This window comes from Ictidomys tridecemlineatus, chromosome 14 (assembly GCF_052094955.1).
Source record: "Ictidomys tridecemlineatus isolate mIctTri1 chromosome 14, mIctTri1.hap1, whole genome shotgun sequence".
In the NCBI taxonomy this organism is placed as follows: Eukaryota; Metazoa; Chordata; class Mammalia; order Rodentia; family Sciuridae; genus Ictidomys; species Ictidomys tridecemlineatus.
This window is the reverse complement of record NC_135490.1, coordinates 6,698,141-6,724,679: the sequence shown is the minus strand read 5'-3', so window position 1 is coordinate 6,724,679 and position 26,539 is coordinate 6,698,141. Positions and strand designations below refer to the sequence as shown.

The 26,539-nt window shown below is 58.8% G+C and overlaps 1 protein-coding gene across 8 annotated transcripts in view; it reads right to left on the bottom strand.

The window, feature by feature from the left end:
• The window catches only part of LOC101961295 (RP1 like 1), a 107,569-nt gene that overhangs the window by 58,345 nt on the left and 22,685 nt on the right, over positions 1 to 26,539 (bottom strand). For 3 of the 8 annotated variants that reach the window (XM_021734526.3, XM_005337252.4, XM_078030794.1), the window contains exons 2-4: positions 25,095 to 25,704; positions 20,433 to 20,574; positions 12,439 to 18,961 (exon numbers count right to left, since the gene is read on the bottom strand). In XM_021734526.3, coding sequence (XP_021590201.2) covers positions 14,016 to 18,961; positions 20,433 to 20,574; positions 25,095 to 25,685 — 5,679 coding nt within the window. In that variant the 5' untranslated portion in view covers positions 25,686 to 25,704 and the 3' untranslated portion in view covers positions 12,439 to 14,015. The other 5 variants (XM_078030792.1, XM_078030793.1, XM_078030795.1 and 2 more) reach the window with 4 other exon arrangements.

Below are 26,539 nucleotides of genomic sequence, written 5' to 3'. Positions count from 1 at the left end.
GACATTGTGTCAAACCTCGCGGATGGGAGTGGGCTAGGGTCTAACCAGCAGGGTGTAGAGTCTGGTACTGAGACGGCTGGTCACTTGGGAGTGTCTTGAGTTACAGCAAAGAGAATCACAGAAGCAGAGAGTTCCCCACCTCCACAGGCGGGAATAGAGCCGGGTCTCAGAGTCTCCTTCTCAGGGGTGAGATACTGGCTTCCTGCCCCAGAGATGGGAAGCCCTTCTGCCTCTGTGTGTCCTCCCAACCTGTGCTCCATCCTCTGAAGGACCTGAGAGACATTTCCTCAAGGTTGCTATGTCCTTTTTTGTTTCTAGAACTTTCCAAGTTCATTCTATCTGGGACATAAAACTAGCGTACTTTATTATTTTCTTTTCTCCACGTTCTTGCTGGATTGGAGTAAAAGAGATGGAATTTTTCAGAATAAAGACTCAGTGGGGTGAATTTTTCTTTACAGAAAATCCACAGTTTAGGTTTTTCAACAGATTAAAAAAAGTTGAACCAGACCCCTGAATCCAGCTTCTCCGGTGGGTGACAGCCTCTGATGGTCCTGACAGGCCCAGTTACACCTGCCATTGCCAGCAGGGGGCGAGATGCACCCACCTGTGGGCCTCACAGTCTGGTTCCTTCCTGGGCCTCTGCTAGCTGGGCAGACTCCCCCTTCCACCCTCACAGGCGCTGATGAGGAGGCTCCACCTCAGCAGGCAGCAGGCTGCTCCGAGGGCAGAGGCCTGGGAGCATCCCCTGGCCCTGGAGAGCCAACCCAGAGAAGATCCTGGAAAGCGCTCCAGAGAAACTCCAGGGAACTGAAGCCAAGTCGGGAAGATGCCCCACCCAGGCCCCACCCTGTCTGAACCTCCTGAGGACCTCCCTGCCACATCTGGACCAGACAAAACACACCCAATTGCACCTGAATTTTGGAGGAAGAGCCAATTTTTTTTAGTGTATCTGTGACGAACATCACATGAGACGTTCACATTCTTAAAAGCATTCGAATTTAACTAGGCATCGTGTGCCTCTGTACCGCCCGCTCTCCTTGAGGCTCCAGAACGCTGTGCCCATGGAGACACCAGTGGTTCTTTCTCTCTTTCCCTGGTTCCCAGGCCTGGGTACAAGCGGCCTTTTGGAACAGCCCCCGTCTAAACCCCTCACATCAGTCAGAAGTTGTGGGTGATGCGAGCTGTTCCTACCCAGCCACCCTGATGCTGGCCCCACAAGGACAGTCTCCAAAGCACCTCCGGCCTCTCCTTCTTTGGTCCTTTCAAAAGAACTGGCAGGCCCATGCTTAACCAAAGACACTGAGATACAGAGACCCCAGGCTGTGCAGGACGTCGCCTCAGTGGGGAGATTGGAGATGCCGTTGCTCCTTCTTATGTCACAGCTGGAAGGTGGGGCCCAGGCCTGAGGCTCCTGCCCTGACCCTGTGCATGGAGGCCAGTACTCCCCCAGTTCAGCAGGATCTTGTGCTGGGTACTGTGCCACCCTGGCACCCCAGACGGCCAGGACCCAGGGACGCGGCTGCAGGGACTGATTGTGTGGCAGGACACCTGGCCGGTGTGCGGCCTCGCGCCCGCCTGGGCAGCAGCCTGGCTTTCCTGTGCAGCCGCTGCTGCAGCGTGGAGGATGCTGATAAGGGAACAATGCGGCGGAGGAAAAGTGGCAACAGTGGGACAATGAGCGGCGGCAGGGACTCTCCCAAGCTGGGCAGATGAGGGAGGAAGGATTTGCGGGTCCCAGGGGCCAAGCCGGAGACTGCTCCATGGGGGCGCCCAGGGCTCCACTCCCCAGGGAGCAGGGCTCTCTGTAAGGGAGCCCTGTCACTGCTCCAGCCCCCAGGTCCCCTCCCCCATGAGTGGGGCAGGTGCAGGTCAGAGTCCACTGACCCAGGAAGGGCCCTGGCAGCCTCCCCAGTGGACAGACAGTCGGACAAGAGTTCCCAGGAGGCCACAGGCATCACAGGGCTGCCTGCCCAGCAGGAGGACCCTTCACCCACCTTGGAGTAGGGCGGGGACGTGGGGGCCTGCCAACCACTCAGGCAGGCTAGCCCTTGGGGGCACAGGGAGGCTGGGTGGCTGGGGGCTTGGCCATAAATTAGGTCATGTTGTCCCCATGGGTGAGTGCTCTGCGGGGCCAGGCTGCCCGCTGAGTGCCACTGCTCTCTGTCTGGAGTAAACTGGGGGGGGGGGGGTATGATCTTCCCCCTGGTCAGGGTTGGAGGCCACAGGAGGGTTGGCCCTGGGGAGGGGGCGTGACGCGCCCCTGAGGAACACTGGTCCCTTCCTGTGCCTGTCCAGACGGCTGTGCTGTTGGTTCTCTGCTAAGCCCCAGCGGATGCCCAACAGGACTTAGAGCAACCCGAGGGATACAATGAAGACCAAGTAAATCAAAGGAAGGGAGAGGGAAGCAGAAATGAGGAAGGGAGGCAAAGCGGGCCAGGCATGAGGAAGGGTCCGAAATGGTGCAGCCAGCCCGCCCAGCTCCCGCCGGGGGCTGGGAAGAGAGCGCCATCCAGCACACCTCCATGGGAGGAGCAAAACCCCAAATATTATTTCTGATACTGAAACAAACAGGAAAAGTTTCTCAGTGGCCTCATGAAGAGACCTCGGGTAAGGTTGTGGACGTCTTCTCCGGGCCATCTCACTGTGGCAGCAGCCAGTGGCCCCGGGGCTGTTTCTGGCAGCTTCTCTGGATTAGGCAGCAGCTGAGGTGGAAGCCAGTCAGGTGGATGGCGGGGACCGGCTCGTGGTCCAGCTCTCTGCTGATGGGCTCCAGGGAGGGGCAGGTACCAGAGCACCAGGGGAGGTGGAGGTGTGTGCAGCTGCCCTGGTTCCCTGGTCAGCCCCTGGGGAGGTGTCCTGTGGCGTGGAGTCGGAGGCGCTCCTCTGGCAAGGCCAGGGCAGCGGTGTGCAGGGCCTTGTGCCTGGTTCCTGCAGGCCTCTGCGCTGAGCTGTGGGGGCTGCCATCCTCTGTGTGGGGGACGAGGCCTCCCAGAGGCCAGCCCTCTCCTCTCCACACTGCAGGTCAGGGAGGTCCAGGCCAGCGTCACACAGAGTTTATGTGGTCACCTGGCTTTACCCGCCAGGCCTTCCCTCGAGCCTCCCCTTCCGACCCCACAATCTACTTGGGGCAAAACTCATTCAGCCTTAGACGTAGCCACTACAGTGGGGAGTACCAGCCGCTTTGCTAGCAGGGGCCAGGGCACCGTGGCTCTCAAGACCCTCCAACTCCTTGTGCCCAGGATGCCAAGAGCCAGTGACTGAATCACACAGACCCGTGCACTCAGACACAGGGGCAGCTGGGGGACAAATCACGATCCCCAACACGGGGCTGCGTCGGTGGAGGATTCAGCATCTGTTCTGGGTGGGGACAAGGCAGTGTCCACTCCCTTGGTGACCACCCCCCACCTCTAGAGCTGGGGTTGCACTGGGTCAGGTCCCGGCAGTTCCCTCCTCCACACAGTCCAGGGCAGAGTCCAGCCGCCCCCCCGGGAGGACTCTTTTGTCAGCACTTGGCAGGCAATCACGGAGGTGACACCAATTACTTGTGTCACAGCTTCTGGGGAAGACGGAGATGCATGAAAGCCAGCTCAGGGCCATCCATCAAGTCCTGAGGGGGCTGAGGGTCTGTCACAGTGACAGGGAATCGAGGGAAGCTGGAGTCTCTCCGGACAGCGGTGGACAAAGTGCACTCTGTCATCAGCACTGATTCCTCTGTGGGGAGCGCAGCCGGCGCCCTGGGAGCCAGAAAGCCGTCCTGTCCCCATGCCTGCCTCTGCTCTGCTCACAGGGGACCCTCGCTGGTGCCCAGACCTCTGCAGTGACTCCAGTGTTCTCTGCCCTGGAGCCCCCAGCTCCGGGTCCTCCTCTCAGGCCCTCCCTTCTTGAGGGTCGCTCACAAGCCCTGTGCTGCAACTCGCCTCCCCACCCCGTGGGCGTCTCTCCCAGGTGGACCCAGCAGCTTTCCACACCTCTGTGACCCCTCTGTGTCAAACGGCTTCCAGCCTGTCTCAGAAATAGCTTCTGCGCTGAGTATCTACAGCACTGAGTTCCCGCAGCCACTTTGGCCAGCAGCGGTGAGGCCAGGTTGAAAGATGGATAAACTGGGGCTCAGAGAAGTGCCACTGGTAAGCAGGATGCTGTGGCTGGGCCAAGCAGGGGCCAAGGAAGAAGGACGGGGGCCCAGCTGCCAAGCCCCTCAGACCTACTCTGTGCCTGGGGACCTGGTGCTGGATGGACGGTCCCATGAAGAAAGGGGGCAGGGGGTGCCCTGGATCAGGAGGTCTTGCAGCCTCAGGAGAAGTCGGTGGAAACAGCCACGGGAGGGGGGCTTTCAGAACCTCCTGTCCCACGCCGTCACTGGGGCCCCACGGCTCCCGTTCGCTGGCATCTCTACCAGAAACCCTTCACCTCGAGGATCTCCCCGGTCTGCACCCAGCACAGGGCACGGGAGCCGTGTGCGCCTTCTCTGGGCTGTTCAGAGGCTGATGGAAACTGGGGGGCTTTAAAATGTGCCAACAATGCGCGTGAGAGGTGGGCTCTGGGGATCCCTCTGATCTGGGGCAGGGGTGGCACAGAACCCCGGGCAGTGGAGGGGACACGCTCAGCCAGGGTCGAGGCAGGCCGCTGCTGGCGGTCCCCATGCTCTGCACTGACCACCCCAGAGCTCCTGCAGGACCCCCAGCATGCAGCCAGCTCTACTCCAGGGAGCCCGAGGGACGTGCGGGGAGGTGACAGGACCCAGCACTTCAGAGCTGGTGAGGAAACGGGCCTGGAGGGTGAGGGAACTGTCTCACAGGCTTAGTGCGAAAGACTGACCCCAAAAGCCACCTCCCAAGCTCCCAGGGTCCCCAGGGGGCCTCCCAGGAGGCCAAGCCAGTGAGTGCAGAAGTCCTCCGACTCTTCTTCCAGGCCACCACTCCCGTCGTGGAGGTTAGAGCGGCACTGTGCCCTTGGCCCTCAAAGACGGATCCTCAGACTGCGCCTGTGCCCGCCTGCCACCCCTGCGTCCAGTGGAGGAAGCTGAAGTCAGACAGGGTGGTGGGGCCGGTCTCGCCAGCTGTGCTGGGGGGCTCCACGCGATGCCTGGTCTCTCTACCAGACGTCACCACACCCCCATGTCGCCGGCCAAGCCACCTGCTCCGGGTCTGCTGGCCAGGAGAGTTGGCTCTGCCTGGCCCGTGGCCAGCTGCTCTGCCCGGGTTTTCCTCCCTCCTCCCTCCAGCTCGGGATTCGCTGGTCACCGTGGGTCACCCTCAGTTCTAAAACAGGTCCAGCGCAGGCAAGCCTGCGGAACCAGGGCCGGGCCTGCTGCCCACCTCTGTCCTCGCTGTAGGCAGAGCGCACACCCAGGCTGGAAACGCAGCAGTCAGCTCTTCTCCTGTTTAAAGTGACCCTGTTGTGTTAATTAATTAAACCTCCTTGTCACTGGGAGGGAGGCCACAGTTACTCCTGCCCGCCGAGCTGGGGGAGGGGCGGAGGTTTCAGGCTCCATCCCACCTTAGAAGGAAACAGAGTGGAGGGTACCAAAAAAGGGGCGCGCACCTCCCCGGCCCCACCTCTCGGCCGCCACCACACTCCTGCACAAACTGCCTGGGACAACAGATGCGCCCCCCCCTTAAAAGGACTCACACCCACCCTTCCTGGAGTAGTGGGCCATGGGGAGGGGCTTCGAGCTGCAGCAGACACACTGGAAAGGGGGAGAAAAACTGTGGCTGAGAAAATGCGCATCGGCTCGGGGAGCGCATAATGGGAAGATTTCAGCGTGATGTATGGTTCCGGGGACATTATTAATGGTTTGCTGATTTTTACCTTTAAAACCTTTGGGCAGATTATTTATTATGTCCTTGGCATGCCTATGATCTATGGAGGGGCACTAATCTCCGAGCACGCCCCCATGTCCCTGCTCCTCTACAGCGTCTAATTAGGCTGGGGTGCTGCCTCCCCGCCGGGCTCCACCCCACACCACGCTGAGAGGCAGATGGGAGGTCTATGTTCTTGCCCCGTGGAGCCTACACATCAGAAAAACTGTTTCCTACATTGACTTGCTGTGTGAGCTTGGGCAGGGGCATGACCCCTCTGGGCCTGTGGACCACAGAGGAGAGACAGAAGCAGGGGTGTGGCCCCCTGGTGTGAAAGCTCCTCCTCCTAGCAGGGAGAAAGCCGCAGAGCATTCCCAAGGCTCCAGTCACCAGCCTGGGAGCAGGTGTTCCTGGGCAAGGTGGGGAGTCCTTCACTATGACTCCTGGGCCCTGGCTGCTGGCCACAGGGTGGACCTCATGAACCCTGGCTCTCAGAGCTGGGAAGGGCTGGCTGAGTCCTCCAAGGTCATCAGCCCTGCAGATCATTCTGCTGGCTGGGAACAGACAGGACGGGAAGCCGGGAAGCCGTGTGGATTGTGGCTGGCAGAGTGTGTGGCCGCAGGCAGAAACATCTGGAGGAGAGGAGGCCACACCCCTCATGGTGGCTTGCACACCCCCACCTAGGGACCTGGTGGGTCTTGGGCCAGGGTCAGCTGCCAGCAGGGCTGGCTGATGGCCCAGGAAGAAGCCACACTGGGACTCTTGCAGGCTTGCGGAGGGGGGGGTGGGGGTGGGTGGGTGGGGTCTGCTGAAGCTCATCCGACTTCTTTGAAGCTCTTGAGAGTCCCCGCCCCCACCCTCCTCACTCTGCCTTCCAGAGCCCTCTCCTCAATTAGGCAACACTCCTGTGTCACGTGGCTCCCTCTGGCCCACACCCACCTCCCACAGAGCCACCTGACCCCATGTGCACACACACAAACATGCAGACACATACACACACGCAAACAGGCCCATCAGGCATGGGTGTGCACACACACACGTGCCACGTGGCCTGCCTATAGTTTCTCTTCACTAGGGTCACCTCCGTCCTGTGACCCCTGACCCGCAGCCTTTGCTGATGACCCCTGACCCACCCTAGCCCCACTCATGCCTCCTGGAGGAGCCGCACTCCACCACTGCCGCTGCCCAGAGACCCTGGACCACCTGACCTTTTCTGCTTGACCTGAGGTTGCTGCTGAGGCCATGTCTACTGTCCCTCAGTTTCCCTGGGTCATGGGCACATGGAGCAGGACCCCTTACTCATCAGGAGGGGGAGGCCAGTGAACCCCTGGTGGGGCTCTTTGCAGGTACATACAATACAGGGGACCATGGGGGTGCTGGCTTCCTCTCTGCACCCTGAGCTCCTGCCACTCGGCCTGGCAGACCAGGATGAACGGACACTGTCTGGGGGGAAGAGGCCTGGGCCCAGGTGGGAACAGACTCAGTTTATCCTGTAGAGTCTTCAGAATTCCCTGTGAGTTGGACTGCAGTATCACCTGGGGAACTCAGGTGAGCTTGGAAGGCCGAGGAGACAAGGAGAGACAGGTAACTGCTACCCGTGGCAGAACACAAGGGCTAGGTCACCAGCCCTGGAGCCACCTGTCCAGTCAGGCCTGCCGATCTCCAGGCCAGGACAGCTCACTACTGTGCTGGGGCAGAATGAAATAGGATGTGGGGCTCAGGCTTGTCCCAAAAATGAGTCATGCTCCAACCCTCAGTCTTCCCACCTGCCCATCCCTGGCCCAGCAGGTGGCTGTCCCTCCCAGGAACTGCATGATGGTTGGAGCTTTGAGAAGTCATCCTGCTCCCTCGTCCCTTTGCCTCCAGGCAGGGTGCTCCCAGCCAGCCTGGAATGTTGGGAAGTGATCCTGTTCTTTCTGGGACACTGCAGGAAGAGTCAGAAATCTGAAGAGGGAGGATCCCTGCCTCCGCCCCCGGCCAGGCACCCCTAGAAATGCACTGCTCCCACCTTCCACCTCTTCAGCTGTGCAGGGGCAGTGAGAGCAGCTGAGGCACTGGAGTGGGCCAGAGATGGCCAGGAAGGCCCATGGCCCAGGCTGGGAGAGATCTGGGGTGCAGAAGGGCCAGTACTCCACTGAGTGAGCACAGGGCCAGAGCCCGCATGAGAACTGGGCCTGGGACTGGACCAGAAGCTCCCTAGACCACAGGCCAGTATGTACCCAGCCCTGGGAGATCCCGTCATTTCTAGGTTTAGGTTGTCACAGGGAGAGCCGCACAGCTCAGGCCAGAGTGAGCCAGTCCAGAGGGAGCCCATGCTTCCTGGGCCCAGGAGGGAACAGGGAGCTCCACAGAGAGAAGCCTGGAAGCCCAGGTCGGGGTGAGCCTGTGGATGCTGAGCCCAGGATCCAGTCGGGAACTCGACAGAGAGCAGGCTCCGTGGGCCAGGTGAGTGTGAACCTGAGGTTTCCACACCCAGGAAGGTGCGGGAAAGGCCTCGCAGCCCAGTCCCAAGGGAACCAGTGGGTGCTGGCCCAGAAGAAGGCCAGGTATTCCCTAGAACCCAGGGCCTGTACCCCAGCCAGTGTGAGTCTGTGGGTTTTAGGTCCGGGCAGGGGCCAGGTAGTCTGCAGAGCAAAGGCCTCGTAGCCACAGCCCGAGTTAGCCTCTGAGGACTTATCCAGGACGGGGCTAGGTGCTCCACAGGGCCCAAGCCCTGAAGCCCAGCCAGTGTGAGCCCTGGGTGTGGCCCAGGAAGGGACCCGGTGTCCTCCCCTCAGGCCTGTAGCCCAGACACGTGCTCCTCCGAGGGCAGCTCCTCAGGAACCCAGCCTTCTCCAGCTGCTAAATGCAATGGCGGAATGAAGAGGGGAGGTAAGGAGAGGGACACAGCAGAGGGAGAGGAAAGGGAGGAAACGGAGCCCACCAGAGCGAGCCCGAGGGCTGCACCCAACCTTTCCGACCCTGGCCTTGACTCTGGGCGGTGAGGCACCCTGGGCAAGTCACATCAAATGCCACGTGCTGAGGTGTTCCCCTCCGAGAGGTAGTGGCCCAGGCTGAGCATGAAGTGGAGTGAGCTTCTCAGAGGAGACCCCGTGGGCAGCAGGGAGGGTGACCATGAGGAGGAACCACCAGGCCCCGGGCTGCTCTGGCAGGTGTGTGGTGGGCAGAAGAGGCCAGGTCAGCCAGGGCTGGGTCTGAGCAGTGGGTCAGGATCAGGCTTTCAAAGGAGGATGATTGGGAGCTTGGAAAGAGCCTTGGTGGGAGCCTGGATCTGGGGGGCATCTGCCCCCAAGTAGCAGTAGAACAACAGAGTTGATGAAGTCACCCGGAGCTGCAGGTAGAGGGCAGCCATGAACACCCGTGTTTGCCCTGCAAGGAGCCAGCACTGGGCTGCGGGGGGGGCAAGAAGGGAAGGTGGTCCCAGAGCAGGGGCAGGAGTTGTTAGGAGCCACTCGTCCCCGGTGGTGGTGGCAGGAAAGCAGCTAGCGTCTGGAAGTGGATGGCAGCCATCAGGGGTCCTTGCCCCCAGGTGCAATGGGGCAGCTAGGTAAAGAACTGCGTGGAAGGGGCGGGGGCAGCAGCAGAGGGGTTCCTCACCCACCTGCTCAGCTAGGACTGGTGCCATGGAGAGGGGGGCAAGGTGCTCATTCCCAACCAGACCTCAGAATCTGGGAGCAGGGAGACCCAGGTGGACCTGGTGGGGCCTTGTAGGGATGCAGGCCTCGTGGGCTCTGTAGGTGCCTCTCAGAGTGGAGGGGAGGCAGGGGGAGGGTGGGGGCCAGGTCCCAAGGAGGTGCTCCATGAGAAAGCAGCCCCTACCCCTGGGTGCAGGTCCGTTCAGACTCAGCACTTTGCTGGTAGGAAGCCTAAAGACCCCATGCCAGTTCCCCCAGGAGGCCAGGGCTGGCTGCGGCACAAGACAAACAAATTAGTCACTTTGTTGAGGTTGGCCTGGTCAGTGACGGGGACTGAGCCAGGGACCTGGCAGCCCAGGTCTGTGTGTCCTGGGTGACATCCCTTTACACACGTCCCAGGGGCCTGTGTTGCCTGCTGGGCCTCTGGACTTGGGGGCGGGGAGAGAGGGTCAGGGAGGGTGATCTTTACCCACCTAATTGCCTCTCAGGAGGCGGAGCGGAGAGAGAGGGCAACTGGGGCTGACCAGCATTCCCTGGGGAGACTGTGTAACGAGGGACAGTCAGACCATCTGCACACATGGACGTGTGTGAGTGCCTGTGTGCCTGCGTGCACAGGTGCGCATCGCGCATGGGTGTGTGAATGTTTGCATTGTGCACACATATGTGTGTGTGTGCGCATGGGAACCTGTGTGCATGTGTGTGCCTCGAGTGTGTGTGTGCACGCACCTGTGTGTGTGTGTGTGTGTGTTGATGGGGCTGAGGCTGGTGAGAGGTGCTCACCCCTTGGGGATGCCCAGTCCTGGTGAGGGTCTGACTGATAAATGCAGGCATCTGGTGTTTACGCCAGTTTCCTCTCGGTGCTTGTTGAGCTGCACGTTCGGGCCCCACCTCAGACTCCCTGGACAGGGATTTTGCACGAGCCAAGCTGTATGTTTACTAGGCTTCTCGAGGCAGGGTAAAGTGAGGGGAAGACAGCTGGCTTATGATTTGTTGGGAACCTGCATCAGGCTACCCCACTCCAAGCCTGCACTGTGTTGGGGGCTTTATCAGACTGAGGCAGGTCCCCTCACTCTGGTCATTTTAGAAGGGCCCTTGGGGAGATTGATGCAGGGATCTGGGTGAGCAGGAAGGTGGGGGCCCACAAGAATTGAGCACATGGTCTGAGGACCAGGGAGCAGTTTGCTCTTAACTGCTTTTCTCTCTTGCCTCTGGCTGAGGGGTACTAGGGAGCTCTGGGAAAGGCCTTTCTGGCCGGGCCAGACACTTCTCCAAGGTGGATCTGTCAGGAATGTGTTGGCTAACTCAGGGACCAGCCACCTCAACTAGCTATCCAACGCATCTGGAAGTGTTAAAAAGAAGTAGAACTAGAGACCTAACCAGGTCAATAAAGTCAGTTTCTGGGTATGGGGTCTAGATTCCCAGCCACTGAAAGGTGATCCTTACAGCCTGGACTTTCTGATCTCTGCCAGCCAGACATGAGGGTGGGGGGAAAGGTTGGTTCTTTCCCCAACCAGGTAAGAGGTTTGGCCTTACCACTGATGCTGTAAGTACTCGGGCAGAGTTTGGAGGGATGAGTAGCTCAAATTTTGACTCAGGAGCTGGCTAAGACCACAGGATCACCAACCTTTTCAAGAGACACTGAATTGCAGAGGCATGAGCCGCTGCACAGTTGCTGTGGCGGAGGGGTGGGAGGGGCGGGGAGGGGACACCAAGTTCCCCACCTCAGCTATGGCCATGAGACTCCTTATCTCCAAGCCAGAAGAAAGCACGGAGTTGTCCATTAACAGCAGGTTTTTAAAACATAAAGGGCAGAAATATTTGGAGGCTTAAAGCAGGTGAGTTTGTAACTAAGAGAAGAATCCTGTGGATAGATAGGTACGTTTTCAGTTCAACCCTTGGCTTTATGAACCCAGGCTTTCGCCTGCTCCTGATACCTGTACAGAAGTAGAACACTACTAAAGACAATGCAATCAGCAAAAGAATCCCGTCTATTTACTTTCCTAAGCCTTCACTGTTTTGCAGTAAATTAATTCAACAAAGTGTCACCCACCTTTAGTTAAGTTACTTATTCACAGGACCTGAATTGCAATGAAAAAAAAAAAAAGATACAATAGAAAAGGACTTGTACTTTAGAGTCTGAAATAGCTGAGCGTAGAGTCGGCCTGGCCCCTAACTAGCTGTGTGGGCGGAGGCAAGTTTATGTCTCCTATGCACCCCCCACCCCCCGTTTACTCATTTGTGAAATGGGCCTAACAACATCTACGTGCCTACTTGGCAGATGTGCTGGGAGGGTGAAACGGAATAATTTCTGTGACAATTCCAGTATGGTACCTGAGAGAGTTGGAGCTTTGAACACAGAGCAGCGATAATTAAAATGTCCGTATTCCTCAATGTGTGGGTAACGCAGTCTCTTGCGTTGTCTCATCTGCTTCTCAACAGTGCAGTGAGGAAAACCTCCCTCAGCCATTGCACAGGTGTTGGGCCTGAGGTCTTGACCCAGGCCCTCCAACCCCACGTTTCATGCTCTTTCCACACATTCTCCTGCTAGAGACAGTGCCACTTCAACGAAGCACCTGGTCAGTGGGTGGCAGGGACTCTGGCATTAGGGGAGACAGCAGGAAATGAAACTAAGGCACCGGAGAGTCTCTTGGGGAATGACTGGGGACCTCAAATCACAGAGGAGGTGCCTGCTGGATGCTTCATGCCAACTCACAGTGACAAGAGCTGGACAGCTGTGCACATCACCATATCCAGACAAGCTCACTTTTCCATCTGTCCCACTGGGCCATCTAAGAAGGTGCTGCTGCTTCACTCTGCCTGACGGCTGGCCCTGGTCTCCACCAGCCCCTCAGCCAGTATCAGTGTCAGTCGTGTCAGTCGATGCTGATTGATTGTTGGAAAACCAGCTCAATACTCCACCCTCCAGACATATAAATACTCATGTGTGTGTGTAGACACATGCTATGTCTTTATTTACTGCAAAATCTTAAGGAATCACCTGCATAGAAATTTTAAAACATGCTACATTTTATTGAGACATCTCCTCCGTCTGCAAAGTAGGTGACTACAGACAGCACACATAGATCTTTGCTTTTGGTGGATACGTTTAAAAAATCAGTGACTGAACCCTGTTCCTATGTTGTAGATGTCCTTTTTTGTGAATCTGGATACCAAAAAAATGGTCCTTATGAACATGGAAGCAGTAGAGAACTAGTCAAAGAAATTGAGCCCCAACTGAGCTCCCTAAGTAGAGAGGACCCAGCCCAAGGCCTGCTATGGAAGAAGAGGACACAGGGCATTTTTTTTAAATCCCAAAAATAATAAGTAAATTTTTAAAAAATGATGATGGGTCCATGTGATTAAATTTAAAAAGGGGGTGGGGCTAGAACATCAATAGAAAAATAGGTAAAAGGCATACACATAGAATCTATATGCAAACATTTTTAAACCTAAAGCTTTTTATTTTATTAGTAATCAAATATATCTAAAATAGTACCCCATTAAAATGAAGTATTGCCTTTGCCTATAAAAATAGCAAATGTCTTCTTCTTATTTGTAATGGCACTGCCAACCCTGATGACCACACGCCAGGCCAGTGATATACCCACTGTTGGAAAAATAGTTGGGTTCAAGTATTCCAAGAGCCTAGAAATATTGGTATCACTTGGCCCAGTAATTTTATGCTTGGGATTATCCTAAAGAAAGCCTCAGAAGCTCAGAAAAAAAAAATATTGTAAGAAAATAATAATGGAAGCCAAATTGGACATCAGTAGGTAAAGGTGAGGTACTTCATGTTCTCACAACGCACCATTTTTCAGGTGTAAAAGTAGGTTTATGCAATGTTTGAGACAAATAGGGAAATTCTTACCTTACCTTTTTTTTAAAGCAGCATATAAATGTTATACGAAGAACAATCTCAGCTACACATGCTTGGGAAACATGGGAAGGGATATATCCAGCCACTGACAGAAGCTGCCTCTGGTTGATGGGGTCAGGAGTAAGAACTTCTTCCTGTTTTGTTTTGTTTCTTTTTTTACAAAATATATGTATTAAGAAAAAACACTTGGACTTTGGGGCTAAGAACAAACTTTATCCAATGCCCTAAATTTATCTGCTTTCCCCAAATATTTACATCTGCAGTCATCAAATACATTCAAGGCTATGGAAAAAAAAAAAAACCCTCAAAGTCAAACAAGGTGAGTGCCAGGAGAGACCAAGGAGAAGATTAACGGGGGATCCGTGGGGAGAGGGACCCAGCAGCCCTGGCTAGCAGAAAGCCAACCGAAACCCTGGCACATTTCCAGCCCGCGCCGTCCTCTGGGCCCTGCAGACCACCTGGCCGCGTCTGGCCTCCCATGATAGAGGGGCAGCAGGGGAGCCTTCCTGGCGCCCTGTGTGGCCAGGCTCCTCTCTGAAGCCTCAGTGAAGACCTCAGGGACAGTGTGGCCGGGCTGCGTCCCTGTTGAGTCGCCATCTTTGCCCATGATCCTTTTAGTCCCCTGAGGCCTGAGCCTTGCTCAGGGTTAAGGATAAAATATGAATAAAGCAGCTCCCGCTCTCAGGCCGTCTTGCCGCTTCATGCCTAGAAGTCCAGGTCTTCTTGGTGGAAGCCATCTGCCCCTGGCCCCGCGCCCGACGGGGCACGCGGGGAGCTTTGGGGGGCCTTCTCATTGCCTTCGCCAGCGTCTCTGCCTGACCCCTGCTCCAGAGTCTCTGGGTCTGAAGGGGGCTCCTCACGCTCAGACGTGGAACTCTCCGGATACATGGAGGTGACTTTTTCCTGTGCAGGTGGCTCTGACTCGGCCCCGGTGTCCCCCGGCTCTCCGCCGGCCTGAACTTCCTCTGAGCCTTTCTGGGAGACCAGGGAGCAGTTGCCCAGGGTGAAGGTTCTGGAGGAGCGGTCATGGGTTTGGGGGTCTGGCTCCGGGTGAGGGGTGTCCTCACTCGGGGCAGGTGACGGTGGGGTCACCTCTTGGTCTGTGACGCTATTTTCAGAAGCCTCCCTTCTCTGTCCCTGTCCTGGGCTAGCTAGAGGACCATCTTCTTCCTCACCTTGACTTCCTCCCGTGGACTCCAGCCGCCTGCCTCCTCCAGCCTCCTGGGCCTCTATGGCATCGACAAGGTCACCAGGTCCTCCTGCAGCCTCCGAGGCGTCCCCCTCCCCAGAGTGCTCACCCAGGGCTCCTTCCTTCTCAGTCTCAGCCCGCTCCAGCTGCTGGGCCTCCTCCGCAGTGCTGCCATGGTGGCCGTGGGCTCTCCCGGCCTCTGCGTCCCCTGCAGTCTCCTGGTAACCAGCCTCCTCGGCCTCCTCTAGCTGAGCATCTTCGTCTCTGCTGGGCCTCTGGCTCCCCTCACCCTCACGCTCCTGGCCCACCGTGGGTCCCAGGTCCTGGACAGACCCGGCTCTTGCGGGGATGTCCCGAGGCAGCTCTGTCCTTGTTCCCTCGGGGATCCTCTCCTCCGCCTCTCCATCAGTACCCCCTTCTTTCTTCTTCTGCAGATTCTGCAGAATTTGCTGTAGGTCAAAGGCCTTTTTGATAGGTGCACTGGAGGCCCCTGGGGTGTCCTTTGGAGGCACAGGGGCCACTTTCTTCCTAATGCAGGCCTCACAGGGACAGAACTCGTCTTCCTCAGTCTCCCCACATGGCAGGTCCCCTAGGGCTTCGTGGAGGGTGGGCCGGTCCTCCAGGGTGAGGGAGTGGAGGGCCCGGGCATAGGTCTGCTCAGAAAAGGCCAAGAGGTTGTGCAGACCCTGGAGGCGACGCCTGCGCTGCTCCGTTTGCAGGGACGCTTGTCCCCTGATGACCTCCCTGGGCGGCCCCAGGGCCATCCTCCCAGTCCGGCTCTCGATCTTCTGGAGCTCTCTGTTAGTGCTTTCTTGGAGCCGGAGGCCCATGTCCTGCTCCAGCTCGGCCACCATCTGGTCCAGCAGGGGGTCGTCCTGCAGGTCCCAGCGGGCGCGGAGCTCGGCAGTGGCCGTAGCCAAGTGCTTCATGAAGGCCTTCTCTATCTTTCTCAGCAACTTGGACACCCAGGCGGGGTCAGGCTCCAGAAACACTCTGTGGGCCGCAGATGCACTGGACTCCCCAGTCCCTGGGGTGAACCTGGCCGGGGCTGGCTCACAGCCCAGCGCATCTGCTCTGGACAGCTCTTCCAAGCTGGACTTTGATGTGGGGCCAGTCTGACTCTCACTGGCATGGGAGTCCCTCTCACTGCGAGGGCATTCTGCGGGTTCCTCTGCGCTTCCTGGGGGACACAGCCCTGCAGAAGCAGAGTCCCCTCCTGCTTCCTCTCCCGGCACCCCCGGGTCTCCCAGCGTGCCCTCCCCACCTGGCGACTCCTCCCCGCTGACTCCGGCTTCTCCTAGGAGCCCCACCTCCTCGAGGCCCTCTTCTGGGGGGCTTTCTGTCTCTTCTGTTTCTTCTGATTGCGCCTCCGCTTCCTGCAGTGTGTTTCCAACAAACCCTTCGGGGCTGTTGCCTGATGGCTCCAGGCCATCGCCCAGCATCTGCTCCCCGGGGCCGCCTCCTCCTTCCCCGCTGGCGGCACAGGCGCACACCTGGGAGCTGGGAGCAGCTGGGAGACCACTTGGCTGCCGGGTTCCCAGGTCCTCGAGGTGCCCCGAAGTTCTGGAATCAGGCCTCTGGGAGATTTCCAGGGGCAGCTCCGTCCTCTCGGGGACCAGGGCACCATCCGTGGCACAGGGCACGCTACCCTCCCCGGAGCCTCCGGAGCCACTGCTGACGTCCACACCCGAGGAGGAGGTGGGCGTGAAGTTGTCCGTCACCGGCGGGGCCTGTAGTGAAGTGAGGTCCCCAAGGCTCAAGTCCAGCATGTCTCGCCCCAGGCCACACCCTGGCCACAGGGTCTGGGAGATGTTCAGCAGCTCCTGGTAGCGCGCTGAGTGTGTGGGTCTCACTTTGCCAGCAGGAGACCCAAGATCCTCATCAAAGAAGTGGAGCCGGGCGAGGCAGGCAATGAGGTCACCCGCCAAGCGGCGGAGCCGCCTGGCCTCAGCGCTGGACACCTCTGGCAGGCTGCTGGGTCGGCCGTGCTTGGAGCCCATCAGGGCCTTCATGATCTGCATGGAGGCAGAATCTCTGCCCGGAAGGACACACGGGCTCATGCCAGGGCCCACAGTAGCCCCTTCTCCCACTCTAGCCTCCGACGCAGCCTGGGATGCCTGGCCCGGAGCTGTACCTTGATGAGAATGGTCTCCTGGCTTGGAGCCCGCGTCACCGGTTCCTGGAGGGGTTCTGTCTGGCTCATGGGTACCCCCTTCCAGGGCCTGCCGTCCAGCCTGAGCCTGTTCCCCAGTGCTGCTCAAAGAGTGATCCCCCTCAGGGTCCTCCCGGGGGCCTTCTGGGATGTTGCTGACCACACTGGTGGCCTCGGCCACCATCTCATGCTTCACGTGCAGAGGCTCTTCTGGGATGTTGTCCAGCCATTCGCGGACCATGGCGTCTGGCGAGGAGTGGGGCAGATCATTGGGCGTCATGGTGCCATCTTCCCGAGGCTCCTCCAGGCCACCCCTGTTGCCAGAGCTGGTCCCCAGCAATACACGCTTGGGCCCAGAACCAGGGCTGTTCCTGCCTGCCACCATGACTGTTGCCCCCACGGTCCCTGACTCAGGGCCAGGGGACAGCCCGCTCTCCACCTGGAGTTTTTCATCCCCCAGCCTGCTCCTGCTTGGCCCCCCGTCGTCAGCCCTTTGGTGGTCACTGCTGGTGCTACTGCTACTTGTCGGGTGCTTCCTGGCGCAGGGCCGGCCCCTGGGAGGAGTGGGGCAGTAGCCCCTGCACACCCAGCAGGCTTCAGAGAAGGGCCCCCAGGCAGCCTGCGCGGGATCACTGGTCTTCCCCTGGACAGGGGAGGACCCAATCTGTGGGCAGCAGCAGCTTTTGTGGGCTCCTGGCTCTTCTCCCTCGGGACATCCAACTGGCAGAGCCAAGGGCAAGGAGGGCTCTAGGGTGTCCTCTGTCTGGTCCCCCAGACTGCCACCCCCTTGCAGGGGCTCAGGGGAGCACACCTTGCCCTCGGTGTCCCCCGCCAGTTCGGCAGCACAGTCTGAGTTACTCAGGAGTGTGGTGCTGGCACTGCTGGCCTCTGGTAGGTCCTGGGAATCCAGAGAGCCAGGGACGGAGGGTCCCAGGTCCCTGGAGGCCTGTTTTCTGGTGCTGGGTGAGTTCTGAGAAAGCTGTGGCCCTGGACCACCTGGGCCAGTCCTGGGCATCTGCAGGGCTGTGGGGGAGTCTGGCAGGCAGTGGGTGTCCCTGCAGTGGTGACACCGCCTGGCACGGCCTCTCTGGACCACGCCGGCAGTACCAGGTGAGGACACTGCGCTAGACGGGCTCTGCCGCTTCCTCCTCCCCAGCTGGGCAGGGGCGTGAGCAAGAAGCCCGGGACAGCCTCCCTCTGCATCCCAAGAGTGGGAACGGCCTAGAGCCAGCGGTGGCCCTGCCACGGGTCCCTCTGTGGCCTGCTGGTGTGTGGTGCCCTGTTCACACTGCTCTGCTTGCGAGTCCCCATCGCTCAGAGGTGAGAGACTCCTGGTGGGATCATCAGTGCGACTGCCCTGGGAGCCCTTCTCCTGGGAAGTCCTGACCCTCACTGGGCTCAGGCAGCCCTCATGCTGGCCATCCCACTTGCTGGACTCCTCACGAGGCCCAGTACTGGCCAAGGAGTCAGAAAGGGCTCCCTTTGCACCTGGGATCCCTGGTCCTGGGCAGCCATGCTGTCCTTGGCCACCCAGCTCTGCTTCCCCTGGGCAGGAGCCCTCACCAGCCTCCCTCTCATCTCCGCACTGGGAAGCAGCTGTGGAGGCTGGACACGGGCTGTCACTGCCCACGCCACCCTCGGGGGTCCTGGGGCTGCAGGAGTCTGGCTCGGAGCCTTCCCCATGTCCGGCACTGGAGGAAGGGCTGCCGCTGTCCCTGCTTCGTCTTTCCCTGTTCCTGGCCCCTCTACTCCAGCGGCCCCTGCACTGAGAGAGCTGGGCCAGCCCTGACCTCCTCCAAGGAGCCGCCCCTTCACCCTGGGGGACATACAGGGGGTTCCTCCAGATCTCGAAGCTCGGCCGTGGCTGCTGGCCTCCATCAAACGCTCCCTGAGGTCCTGCCTCGCAGGGACCCGGTCTCTGTGCCCCTGACTCTGAGAAGCCCCACGGGTGGCCCCCCCATCGGCAGCAGAGGGGGCTCCCCTCCCCCAGGACGGGGCCCTCCCCGCTGGCTGCAGTGAGGGTGCCGGCCCTTCCCGCCCTGTGGGACCACAGCAGCGTCTCCTCGCCCAGGAGGTGCAGGCGGACCTTCATCTCCACAGACAGGCTGCCGTCCTCGTTCATGCAGACCTTCTTCTCCACGTTGTCACCAGCCAGCAGCGGGCCAGACGTGTCCTGAGGGTGCCTGTGGGGGGCACCATGCAAGGATGCTGAGGGGTCTCTGAGACCAGACAAGGAGAACTGTGGCGGTCTGCTGCTGGCCGTGGACCTCAAATGGATCACGCTCTGCTTGGCCTTGGGCCCCCAGCAACCTGGCGTGCAGTGGAGAGTAAGGGGAGAGAGGGCAGTGAGCCAGCGGGGACGACGCAGAGGGCACCCGCCGCCTCCCCACTGCACGAAGGGAGTCACACTGCCCACAGGGGCCTGCGGAGCCCGGCAGGGAGAACGTCAGACAAGGGTCCCAGCGGCTGTTGGACCACTAGGGGGTCCCCAGACAAGGGGCAGCAGTGTGAGAAGTCATGAGCTGGACTCATGAGGAGTCCAGAGAGGGGGGCCAGCATGAGGGGGCTGCCTGAGCCAGGCAAAGGCCAGGACTTCCCAGGAGAAAGCCCCCCTGAGCAGCAACCCTGATGCACCCCCAGGAGTCCACCTTCCATGCTCCTGGCCACCAGCTGGGGGGCTTTGGGCAGAACCTTTCCTGAACTGTGACAGAAGCAGAACGGCACAGGCCCGGGAGGCTGGCTCTGAGGGTGTGCGTGTGGCCAGCCATGCATCTAAAGCCACCAGGACGGAGCCAGCAGGGCTGCAGGGGTCAGTGCCGGGCTCCTCAGCTGCAGGCCAGGAGGCAGCCCGACTCACACTGGAAAAGGCTCGCGATCACTTGTGGTGATCGATTTCACCCTCATCGAGCTCTTGGGCTGATAAATGACGGCCGGGAAGGGTCCCGATGCACACTCTCAGGCCCTGGTCACCCAGCCTTCACCCCGTCCAGGAAAACAAGAAGGAGCCAGTGAGGATGGAAAGCGGCCCCGGGAAGAATGGGCCACCGAGGGGTTTCTCCTCTCATCTCCTGAGCTGGGCGTGGTGACTGGGCGGGGCGGGCAGAGGCTGAGCCCGTGGCCAGCCTGGCAGGCCCTGTGAGCACCTCTGGGCACATCAGGGAAGCCCAGGGCTCCTCTGAGAGGGGCCTGGGCTGATGCCTTGTGCCTCTGGCCCAAGCATGGCACCAGGGTGGGTGTTTCCTTAGTTTACTTGCTAAGGTTTGCCCGTCATCATTCCAGTCATTCTGGTTTGATTTTTTATTCACCTCTGTTCATGATGCCTTTTAAGTGGTGTGATGTGGGATAACAGAGCCTCGGCCGTGACCAGTGCAGGCGTGTGACCTCTGGTCAGGGTTTTTCAGTGCTGGTGGCCCCGCTGCAGGCCGCCCGCTGCCTAAGACAGCCAGGGTTCTAAGAAGATGTGAGTATCTGCACACACCAGGCCCTTTGCCGCCGTGAGGCCAGGCCCACTGTGTCCCTCCACAAGTTCTTTAGACCCTAGAAACTGCCAGCTCAAGATTTCCCAATTCCCGTTTCTTTAAATACCTCATTCCGTCTTCTCCATCCCCATAAAATGCTCAGCCCAGTTAAGGTTGGCGATTATGAGAAGGAGAAAGACACAGAGAGACCCTCCACCTGGCTGGCACACCTCAGAACTGAGGCCAGGTGCCTGGAGGCAGCTGCCCAGCCCTGCCGGCCCACCACGCAGTGCAAATCAGATCGGAGCCCAAAGCAAACTCACTGTGTTTGTTCCTTGAAGTCATCCCAGATAAAGTCTCAGTCTTGTTTTTCTGGGCGCTTTCCAGAGCTGGAGGTCTGAAGGCCTCGTTCCCAGCACACACCAGCGTGGAGGGGCCACGCAGCAGGGCCTGCAGGGAGTCCACCTGCAGAGGACAGCGTGAGCAGAGACCTCACTGCAGAGACCCCCTGCTGGGGGGCACAGGGGGACAGGATCAGCCTTTCAGCCCTCCTGACATTTCACATCACACCCGAGTGCCACCCGCCACCCCCAGACGCTCCCTGCTGCCCAGCACTGGTTCCTCCCACGTGGCCTCCCCTCTAGCTCTCCCTCCACCAGGTATGAGCCTGCTTTGGAAGGAAAGAAGGTCAGAGCCCTCCGGCTTCTACCCTGCCCACATGTCCCCCCTCCAGAGTGTGTTTCCTAACGCGGCTGCCGCAGAAAGCCCTCCAGCCCCAAGCAGAGCCTGGACTCGACTTTCCCCCATTTTCCCAAGCAGAGTCCTCTCTGGTGTCTGACCTGAGTTTTCTAGGGTAATCCGAGCCCATTGCCTCTGCCTCTGCCCAAGTAGTGGAGGAGCCCTCGCTGCCTCCGTCCTGCATTGGTGTCCAGGCTCCTAACCCCCACCGGGCCCAGCACCAACCACAGCGTGCCCCGCCCTCTCCTGGGTCAGAGCTGAGCAGGCTGGAAACAGCCCCCGCTTTAGAGAACAGTCTCACCTGGCCCCAGAGGCCCTGCACCCCTGAGTGTTTGCACTCTTGCTGCCATCTCTAGCTGTGTCAGGGGACTTGTTTCATCTTTAAAGTGCAGAATATGTTCTTTTTCATTTTCTCTAATTAGAAGAGTTTACTCTCATTAGCAAGGAAAAGACAGAGAACTCTGAGTCTCCCCCCAAATGACACCAACTTCTTATACTCCAGATGGTTCAGCCCAGTTGATTAGACGTGTGTTTTCAACTTCTAGGTGCATTTCTTCTTGGATTTAGATTTCTGGTCCATCTCAAAACTACAGACACGAGCCAGGCCTTTCAGCTTTCAGATGGAGCCTCACACCTAGGAAAACACTCTCCAGGAGAGCAGACGAACTGAGATCTGAACGGTGCTTTCACCCCTGGGGGCGAGTGGAATCTAGAGTCGGTAACAAAAGGGCATTATCAGGAGCTCACCCAGCAGAGGACCCCACAGTGAAGTCATGACAGCCTTCCCTGGGGGTCTACAGAGATCTAAGAGCTCCGCCGGGAGTCTGCGGGACACATCCTAATATCTCTTTCACGTATTTTGAGTCTGTTCTCTCCCTCACTAAACCCCCCAGAGTGTGAGCCAACCCAAGGTACCCAAGGTAGGGACCTATTTTTCGTGGTCTCTGTACGTGGCACATGCTAGGACGTGGTAAGTCCTCAATGATTCAAGAGCATTTTTGCATTATGACTTTGAAACCACGGATGCCGGTGCTGCTCTTTGTCAGCTGTGCACTACAAACAAATTACTTAGCCTCTGCGCCTCGTTTTCCTTTTCTATCCAAAGGGGATAATAACTTAGCTGTCCCTGGATGTGTGTGGTGGAGGCTGGGCTCTGGACCAGGCCATCTCTGAAACACCTTCTCTGGGCTGCTTCTCAGAATGCTCAGGAAGCCGGGAGCCGTTTCCAGATCTCCCGTGCAGCTAGGGCTCTCCACATGAATCGGCCCCTCTCACTGGGTGCCCAAGACAGGGATCATGGCAGCAAAGCAGAGGTCACCTTCTTTCACCTTTTGACTTGCCGGCAAGCAACAGGCACAGAGAGGCTGAGCCGAAAGATGGCAAAAGTGACACTCATTATTTCAGTGCCCACTCACCAGCTCCTGAGCATCGACAGACAACTGTGACACTGATCACCTTCCCCAGGCTGGGTCCCAGAGACGGAGGGGTAACACTGAACCCAGTCATCCCAGTGACAGTCACCCAGTGGTCCAATATGCAGACTGTTAGAGATCAGTTTGGTGACATTCTGGAATCTTCTCCAGGAATGCAGCCTGGGCTCCTCCTGCCTTCCAGTGACTCTTCTGTGCAGAGCTCCTCCCTACGTAAGGTATCGAGAGGGGACTCTTTCCTGTGCCGAGCCACAGCTGACAGAGTGTTGTCAGAGGTGTTCGTGGGACCAGGCCCTCAGGAAGAGAATCTGGGGTTAGTTATCTGGGCTGGTTGGATTCGAAGGTGATGATAAACTGGTGACAAGGGGACATGGTAGCCCATGGCACACAGTGACAAAGTAGGTACTTAAGTGGTGACCTTGAGTGGTAGAAGTGGTGTACTGACAGCAGGACTGTGGCTGCCCTGGCTGCCACAACAGACCTGTCTAAGACTAAGCAGGACTGAGCAGGGGCCCTGCGAGCTGCCTCGAGCCTCAGAATTGGCAGCTCCACCTCTAAACCCTCCTCTGAGGACAGCGCGAGGGCTTGGAGCTTCCGCAACCACTGCCAAGGGTCTCTCTTCTCCTGTAGCCAAAACTCAGATGCAGAAACTGACTCTGCTGGAACGCAGCTGACCGGGGCCAGGCAGCCCATGAGCTGCAGAGCAGGTGTCGGGGCGGCGCTCCTTCACCAGGGGGAAGACACACTCGGGCTCAGGCTCAAGAAGAGCTTGGGCAGGTGGCTCCCACTCGCAGTTCACCTGTGGCAAAGCTGCCTCCCTCAGCACACACCTGGGGCTTCCTGGGGAATTCCCTAGGACCAGTTCTCTGAAGAACAGGTTGGGTTCTGGGTCCCAGAACATGGCCACCTGGCCGGAGGCGGTGTGGCCACATTACAGACCCGCGCAGCCTCACGAAGGACAACGAGGAAGGAAAGGCAGGGGACTCTGTGATTTGGTGGACTATCTTCCTGGAAGGAGGAATGGCAAGAGGCTCTCTGCCACTTATGGGCAGTGGTTGACCGTATCATCTGACAATCAGGGACTTGGGAGGATCAGGACTGGGAAACTGGTGGTGAGGAATGCAGAGAAGGATCTGCGAAAGGATCTCTCAGGATCCGCCCAGAGGGAGAGAACGTGGTGCCCTGCTTGTTCATCAAAGAGCGATGATCGTCGCGTGGACAAGTTGACCTGCACAGTGGAGCCCGGCGCCCTGCTTCTTCAGCTCCCCAGGCATGCTCCGTCAGCTCCTGCACAGAGTGGCTGAGTCACACTAAAGAGGATGCCAGCTCCACTTGGTCCACATAGATCTGGCTGCCACATTCTCTCAGGGCTGGGTCTGCCTGGAGCAGAGACCCAGGCTCACCTCATGCTCTGCATCATACCCCGAGGGACTCAGCCAGCCACCTGGTGGGGAGCTAAGGACACTGGGCTCCTGTCTAGGAGATGGCCAGCCACGTGTCCTCACTGAGATGGACACTTATTTTGGATAGGTTTTGTGTCTTGTCCGTCATTCTTCCAGTATCCCTTTCTGTGGACTTCTTGAGCACTTCTTCCCAAAGGACTGATTTTATAGTAAAGACCTGGACAGGGGCTTCACCCCGTGGAAGTCACCGTGTGGCAGGTGGTATATGCCACCGCCCCAGAGCACCTGTAGCATGGGAACAGCGGGACAGTTTCTGGAAGACTCCATTTGGGAGACAGCTAGGAAGCGCCCCTTGACTATTACCTTACAGGATGTTGACAAGTGCTTCAAGAGCAGACTGCAGACACCTGGGGACTCCGGGCAGGAAGTGAGAGTGGCTCCCCGCCCTGGTACACCTGTGAATCAGGTGCCCTTCTTTGCACCTGTGGCTGCAAACCTTTTGCTTCCCATCCCAGCAACTTGGGCATCTGCTGGCTGGGAGGCCCCAGGATCCAGGAGAATCCCCCCTGGAGTCACCTGGCGGCTCCATGAGCTGAAAGTGGAGACCGCCACCAGGGTGTGTGGAGTTGCCCAGGACGATGAGCCCACAGGCAACTAGAGGGCTCCCGTGTCGGGTGCGGTGGGTGGTTATCCTCAAGGGCAAGTGGTCGCCATTACACAGAATCTGTTGGGGTGCCTGTCTGGCTGCCCCGGCAGGGAGAGACGTCAACACAGCCGCGGCCGCCTCGGCCGGCAGGAGCTCCAAGGCTCAGCCTCAGAGTGTGGCTCCCTCTGCCAAGTACGCCCTGGTGGGAGCAGAAGGAGCCAGGATGGGGAGTGGAGGGGATTTTAAATACCAACCACAGCCTCGTGAGACGAAGCCAATCTCCTTCCCACCTCTGCCAAGAAACCATATTGGGTCTATCTATATTAACCAATTTCCTACTTTTTGCTATCAAATTCTTAACACCACTTTAAATCAGGTATTTTGATGGGCATGGACTTCGATAGACCTTAACATAAAGGATGCCATGTGGGTTGTGGTTGAATTTGAAACGGGGGTACAGTATGGGGTGACTTCAGGAGAGAATATAAACATGATTTTGATGGCTCTGAACTCTCCTGGAAGGAGGCTGCCGAGAGGACTGGGGGAGAAAATGAAGAGTGTGCCAAGCAGGAGCCTGGCTCTTGCCAAGTGCTCGGTAAATAGGCTCTGGAGATGTGGGAGCAGTTCCTGCTCCACCAGCGGCCCGGCTGGGGCCTTCCCGCTGTCCACTGTGGGTAGCGTAGAGCGGTCAGGAGGAGCCTCCCGTCCCATCTGGGTTCCGACCTGAGGTCCGGAGGCCTTGTTAAGGAAATATGGCCCACCGCCTACCTTCTTCCCACTGGGGGTGTATATCTGCCTCACGGGGAAGCGCAGGAGATCCGAGGCTTTGCTGAGAAAGGCCGCCAGGCTCCTGGTGTTCCTGTGGCTGAGAACCACCGTCTCCTGGAACCTGGGGTCCCTGTTCTTAACCAGCGTTATCCTCCTTGGGGCTCTAGGTCCTTTCCAGGAAGAGGATGTTCCTGGCACCTCACGCCCGCCGTCCAAGTCCCGGGACTGCAGAGCAGAGGGGCTCCTCCCCCGCAGCTGGCCCGGCCCACTGGGGGTCTTGGGGGGCTTTCTATCCGAGCAAAGGTAGCAGCCCCCATCTTGTAGCTGTTCCAGGGCACTGAGGCCATGCAGGCCCCGGGGTGTGGTGACGGAGCGCACCCCAAAGGAGAGAGGCACGCGCTGGGAGAGCTCGTCCATCAGGGCACTGAAGGTCTTGAAGCTGCGCTGGTGCACGGCCAGGCGAACTCCTGCGAACCGCGCATCCCCGCGCTTGAGGAAGGTTATCTTCTTGGCTGGTGGGACGTGGGTGACAGAGGGCAGGAGGCCCTGCCGGTGACTTGGGCCCTGGGTGTCCCTTGGAGAGCTGCTCATGACGCGGAGGCCCAGACAGCTGAAATGGCAAAGGTAGAGGGAGTCAGGGATTGTGTTGTCTGTGTCTCCTCTTCTTTATCGAGGGGCTTCCCACCCACTCCAGACTGGGCACCCCTTCAGGTTGGGCAAAAGGGCAAAGGTTTGGCATTGGACAGGTCACCCATGTGGCCTGGGGGGAATGACACCCCCCCTGTGACTGCAGCTCCGGCTTCACGCAACGCGATGGTGAACTTGAGTTGATGCAGACCCGGCACCCGGCCTGGAGCGAGTGCCAAGTCTCTGTTCCCTTCCGTCCTCTTGCAGCCTTTCCACCCCCTTCTGCCAGCCCTGGACTTTGAACAGGTTAGCGGTCTGTGTTCTAAAGAGGTGGGCAAACAGAGTGGCGGTCTTGAAACAGAGTAAGATCTCGGGGCGAGGAGCAGGGGACCAGCTGGCATCCCCCTCTCCTGTGGCCTGCAACCCCACCTCCCTGGACCCTGTCCAGCTGCAAGGTGGGAGGGCCAGAGCAGAAGGTGCTGGGACAGTCCCTCGGGACAGTGGCGCAGACAAGGGGCCCTGGAGCTCTTTCTGCGACCCCAAGAGAAGCACCCTCGGAGCCCTGCGTGTTCCTCCCTGGAGAGTGCCGCTTGCCGCCTCTCACTCCACCAAGTCCTGGCACCTGCCCAATGAGGCCTGGGGGTGAACTTCCCAGCCCACTGGGAAGCAGATAGGCCAGGCCAGCCGTGTAGGGTCAAGGCCATTCCTGCCCCGTCACACCCTGGCAGGGGAGCCCAGTGCCTCACACAGGACTCTTGGGAAAGCCTTCCGCACGCCTCTCCTGTCCCAGGTCACGGTGCTCTGCTCCATGCACCTGC